We start from the raw sequence: 5,780 nt of genomic DNA on the forward strand, positions 1-5,780 counted from the left end.
TCTTTTTGCTTATGTGGTGCTGAGGAATTGAACCCAGGGCCTCAGGCATGCAAGGCAAGCGCTCTACCACTGAGCCACCTTCCCAGCCCCCATGTTTTTTTTTTTTTTGAAAAAGCTTTTCTGAGACTTCCCGTGAGATGCTATAAAATGACATCCTTCTATAACTCAAGCAGGTAATTCCCAGGTTAAGAGTGAGGCCCAGCAGCCTGTGTCCCCAGTGCCTCTGAGTCCAGTTGCCAGAGCCTCCAGCCTTCCTGAAAGTTCTCCTCCCAAAGCATTGAAGGTATGATGGATTATTGTTACTATTAACATGTTGTACAGAGGAGCTACCACTTCAGAAGTCAGATAATGAGTACATTTCCTTCCTTCCTTCCTTCCTTCCTTCCTTCCTTCCTTCCTTCCTTCCTTATTTCCTTCCTTATTCCCTTTCTTTCTTTCTATCTTCTTAGATAATGTCACCTCTTTCTTTACTTTCCCTCACTTCCCTCCTTGTTGTATTTTTAAAAACTGGTTTTGCTTTCCTGGGTTTGATAATACCAAAAGAAAGGTACCTTTATGAATCATTTTTCCTTGGAAATCTTTCTTCTTCCCAGGTGTTTAAGCTAAGTTCGTAAGTTTAGTGTAAGCTTCATAAATTTATGTGTGAGCATGTTGACCCAGCTTCATGCATATATCTGCTATGCTATTTCTCTTCACTGGGTATATAATAACTACTTAGATGAAAATTTCAGTGCACAAAAAGAAGACATGGATGAGGATGCATAGGTGAGGGTTTAGAACACAATGAAGAAATTAAAGAAATGGGAGAAAAGAAGACTTAGGACTTAAAGGGTAAATTTGCCACTTTTCCTTCTTTTTGTTTTGTACCAATACTGGGGCTTAAACTCAGTGCCTGGGTGTTGTTCCTTAGCTTTTTCACTCAAGGCTAATGTTCTACCTCTTGAACCACACCTCTACTTATGGCTTTTTGGTGGTTAATTGGAAACAAGTGCCCTCCAGACTTTCCTTCCCAAACTGGTTTTGAACTTTGATCCTCAGTTCAGCTCAGCCTCCCAAGTAACATGACAACCCAGCCCCTTAATGGGTAAATATAAAGGTGCAAGAAAAATTTAAAGGAGACAGACTTATAAGGATAGTAATGTATATTGAAAAGGAATAAAAGCTGAAGAAAGCAGTGAAAGAAAGAATAAGAAGAACAAATTGAGAGGCTAGGGAAGCAGCCCAGTGGTTCTGTGTATGCTTAGCAGTTTTGAGGCACTGGATTCCATTCCTGGCACTAAAGTAAGTAAAGAAGAAATAACTGCCACCGGGCACCAATGGCTCACGCCTGTAATCCCAGCCAGCCTGGGCAAGAAAGTCCATGACACTCATATTTTTTTTCTTGTTGGTCTTGGGACTTGAACTCTGGACCTGGGCACTATCCCTCAGCTCTTCAGCTCAAGGCGAACACTCTACCAATTGAGCCACAGCACCACTTCTGGTTTTGAGTGGTTTATTGGAGATAAGAGTCTCACGGAGGGGCTGGGAAGGTGGCTCAGTGGTAGAGTGCTTGCCTTGCATGCTTGAGGCCCTGGGTTCTAGTCCCCAGCACCACATAAGCAAAAAGAAAAAAGCCAGAAGTCGCGCTGTGGCTCAGGTGGTAGAGCGCTAGCCTTGAGCTGAAGAGCTGAGGGACAGCGCCCAGGCTGAGTTCAGGCCCATTACCAGACCCAAAAAAAGAAAACAAGAGTCTCACGGAGTTTCCTACTCAGGCTGGCTTTGAACCTGGATCCTCCGATCTCAGCCTCCTGAGTAGCTAGGATTACAAGCGTGAGCCACTGGTGCCCAGCTCACAATAATTTTTCAACAAGAATTATCATACATAGATTGCAGAAGACTTGACAACTAAATATAAGATCTGATGAATTTAAATAAAGTTCATAATTAGTGGTATACTAATGTTAATTTCTTGCTTTTGATAATTGTACTTTGGTAATGTGAAATAAAGCTAGATTAAAGATGTGCAAGAACTTATCTTTGCAACTCTTATGTAAATGTAAAATTCTTTGGAAATCTGAAGCTAAAAGGCTTGAATCTGTGGTTCAAATAGTAAAAAGTGCCTGCCTAGCAAGCAGGAGGCACTGAGTCAAAACCCAATGCAACCAAATAAAGTTTGGAAAGGTTGAGGATGGTGAGTTCAAAATCATCCTGGATAGCAAACCCTGACAGAAAGAAAGACAGACAGACATACAGACAAGAAGACAAGACAGAAAGAAAGAAAGAACAAAAATATTTCAACTTATGTGAATTTTGCACATGAAAAAGTAAACTTAAAATAAATGTAATTTGTATTCTAAAAAACAAAAACAAAAAATGGGGACTGTATCATATTTCATATAGCTTTTATTTAAAATTTCTTTTGTATCTTGAAAGTTTTTATGTTTGTCTGGTTTTTGATCCTCACCCCCCATGATACTAAAACTTGAAACCAGCATCTTGTCTTGCTCATGCTGAGCAAGTGTACTAGCTTTTTTTTTTTTAATTTTGAGACAATGTTTTGCCAAATTGCTCAGATTGTCTTGAATTTTCATCCTTCTACTTCAACCTCTTAGTACCTAGTATGATAGCATATAGCTAAGATTTAGGGAAAAGGGTAGTTACACCATGAAATTGCGGATGTTATTTTTTCTTTAAATTCATTATTCCTTTTTACCTTCTAACATTGAAGTTGAAAAGAGTTGATGGTGGAAAAACTGTATAACTCTACAGTCAATTCCTTAAGAATTACATTCTCGCTTAATATTAAGTGTGAAAGTATGTTTGTAGACTATGTTCTCATTTTGAAGTCTGTGTGTTGAGACATCTGTATTGCTTGCTCAGGTAATCATGACAGGAGAGTGGGGGAGGAAAAAAGAAATGGAAGAGCAAGTCAGGGCTTTATGAGGACATGCTTTTACCATTCGTAGCTTTGGGGACAGCTGATTGTGGTGATTCCCTTGGTCAGGTGAGCCTGTAAATAAATTTATTACAATTGATTTCCTGGTGCAGCTGTTAAACTCAATTTAAGTAATACCTGGAGGAAGCAGATACCTTGGGCCAAGTGAGTCACTGCTCAACTGCAAGAACCTTTGCCCTAGAGATCTTTATCTCCAGCCCCATAACTTAACCAGTCAAATTGTCCCACATTGAGCCACCTGGTCTGACTAAAGGACTCTGAACTGAGAGTTAACAACTGTACCTCTAACAAAAACTAGCTAGTTATTTGGGGTGAATTACTGGAGCTTTATATGGCCCAGTTCTACTACTGAATAAAAGGAGACTTGGTTACTTAATTTCTAAGCCTCTCTTATGAATATCTCTCATGTAGCTAACACTGAAGTCATCCTTTTTTTTTTTTTTTTGGTTGGTTGTGGGGCTTGAACTCTGGGCTTGGGCGCCATCCCTGTGCTCTTCAGCTCAAGGTGAGCGCTCTACCACTTGAGCCATAGCACCACTTCCAGTTTTCTAGTGTTTTATTGGAGATAAGAGTTTCACGGACTTTTCTGCCCAGGCTGGCTTTGAACCACGATCCTCAGATCTCAGCCTCCTGAGTAGGATTACAGGCGTGAGCCACCGATGCCCGGCTTGTACCTGAGCTGCTCATATCTGTAATCTTTGCTACTGAAACCAGGAGAATCACAGTTCAAAGCCAGCTCAGAGTGACTGTCTCAGAGAAACAGGTCACTGAGACTCCATCTCCAATTAACCAACAAAAAAAAATATGGACAGGCTGGGCACTGGTGGCTCATGCCTTAATCTTAACTACTCAGAAGGCTGAGGTGGTAGGATTGTGGTTCAAAGCAAGTGTGAGCAGAAAAGTCTATGAGACTCATCTCCAATTAACTACCAAAAAAGCCAGAAGTGGAGCTGTGGCTCAAGCGGTAGAGTGCTCGCCTTGAGCAAAAGAAAGTCAGGGACAGTGCCCAGACCCTGAGTTCAAGCCCAAGGACTGGCATCAAAAAATATAGATATAGATATATGAGAGAGAGAGGGAGAAAAGAGAGGAGGTGGGAGGGGAAGGAGGGAAGAGAGAAGTGGGGAGGTGGGAGAGGAGAGGAGAGGAGACTTAGTCATGGATTCTCTGAATTCTCAAGAATACTAATTTCTCAACACAGCCTTATTTCCTTCCTTCACCTTCCAGGGCAGACATCTTCATGCTAGTTAAGTTGACCTATTCTAAGTTGATATCCCTCCTCATTCCCACTATAAGATCTGAGCTGATAACTTGCTGCATGAAGGGACACATCTCATATTGGTCTTCTTGGGCGTGCCAGGGAGAGGCAGAGGTTCAACTCTTTACACTTATCTCAGACCTAGCCTGCTCCTTTGACCCTGGTCACTCAAGAGTAGATGCACACAGGCCTGTCTTCACAAATACACACCTCAGTATTTAAACACTGTGAAAACTGGAATAAACTGGCTCCCTTTGTTTGCCTGTAGTCCAAAGCTCAAAAAGTCATGTATTCAAACCTGGGGTGGGGCCTGATTACATTTCCACTTTTATTTAAGGTCAATTCATTTTCTCTTGTTCAAAGGTCCCTTTTACAGTCTACAGCCCAGCAAGATACTTTAGTAAATGTGTATAGGAAGATAGGCTCACATAACTAGTATCATGGCTATAGATGGCAACAGAAGTTGTCTCTCCACTTTGGAAAATTACACGCAGCTAAGAATATACTTGTTCACTCAGAATAGATTGTTAGGTCCCACACATCTTGGGGGAGAAAAAAAAACTGTTCTTAGTGCCTGTCTGTTCTTGAAAATAGGACACCTAAGGTAAAGACTCTGTTTATTTAAAACTTTAGCTTCAAAAGTAACAAAAAGAAGCTGGGCACTACTGTGGCTCACACATCTAATTATGGCTACTCAGGAGATCTGAGGATTAAAATTCAAAGCCCTTATAGAATAGTCCATGATACTTATCTCCAACTAACCACCAAAAATAAATAAATAAATAAAATCTATGGGGCTGGGAAGGTGGCTCAGTGGTAGAGCACTTGCCTTGCATGCATGAGGCCCTGGAGTCAATTCCTCAGCACCACATAAGCAAAAAAGAAAAAAAAAAAACGGAAGTGGCACTGTGGCTCAAGTGGTAGAGCGCTAGCCTTGAGCTGAAGAGCTGAGGGACAGCGCCCAGGCCCAGAGTTCAGGCCCCACAACCAGACCCCCCCCCAAAAAAAAATTCTAGACTAGGGCTGGGAATGTGGCTTAGAGCTAGAGTGCTTGCCTAGCATGCATGAAATCCTGGGTTCGATTCCTCAGTACCACATAAACAGAAAGGGTAGAAATGGCACTGTGGCTCAAGTGATAGAGTGGTAGCCTTGAGCAAAAGAAGCTCAGGGACAGTACCCTGAGTTCAAGCCCCAGGACTGATCCAGGTGCCAGTGGCTCACACCTGTAATCCCAGCTACTCAGGAGGCTGAGATCTGAGGATCATGGTTCAAAGTCAGTCTCTGGGGCAGGCAGGAAAGTCTGTGAGACTCTTATCTCCAATAAATCTCAGAAAAGCTAGAAGTGGCACAATGGCTCAATGGTAGAGTGCTAGCCTTGAGTCAAAAGAAGGAGCCCAGGGATTGCACCCAGGCCCAGAGTTCAAGCCCCCACAACTGACAAAAAAAAATCTGGGGGGCTGGGAAGGTGGCTCAGTGGTAGAGCGCTTGCCTTGCATGCTCGAAGCCCTGGGTTCGATTCCTCAGCACCACATAAGCAAAAAGAAAAAAGCCGGAAGTGGCACTGTGGCTCAAGTGGTAGAGCCCTAGCCT

At 42.4% G+C, this 5,780-nt stretch overlaps 1 protein-coding gene across 3 annotated transcripts in view; it reads left to right on the forward strand.

Moving 5' to 3' along the window:
* The window catches only part of Lima1 (LIM domain and actin binding 1), a 67,463-nt gene that overhangs the window by 38,330 nt on the left and 23,353 nt on the right, over positions 1 to 5,780 (forward strand). For 2 of the 3 annotated variants that reach the window (XR_001175164.1, XM_013018789.1), the window contains exon 6: positions 171 to 283. Coding sequence is in view for 2 of the 3 variants with exons in the window: in XM_013018789.1 (XP_012874243.1) it covers positions 171 to 283 (113 nt within the window). In the remaining variant the exon portion in view is untranslated. The remainder of the gene's footprint in view (positions 1 to 170; positions 284 to 5,780) is intronic. The other variant, XM_013018790.1, reaches the window with a different exon arrangement.

Source organism: Dipodomys ordii, unplaced genomic scaffold (genome assembly GCF_000151885.1).
Source record: "Dipodomys ordii isolate 6190 unplaced genomic scaffold, Dord_2.0 Scaffold42, whole genome shotgun sequence".
Classification (NCBI taxonomy): domain Eukaryota; kingdom Metazoa; phylum Chordata; class Mammalia; order Rodentia; family Heteromyidae; genus Dipodomys; species Dipodomys ordii.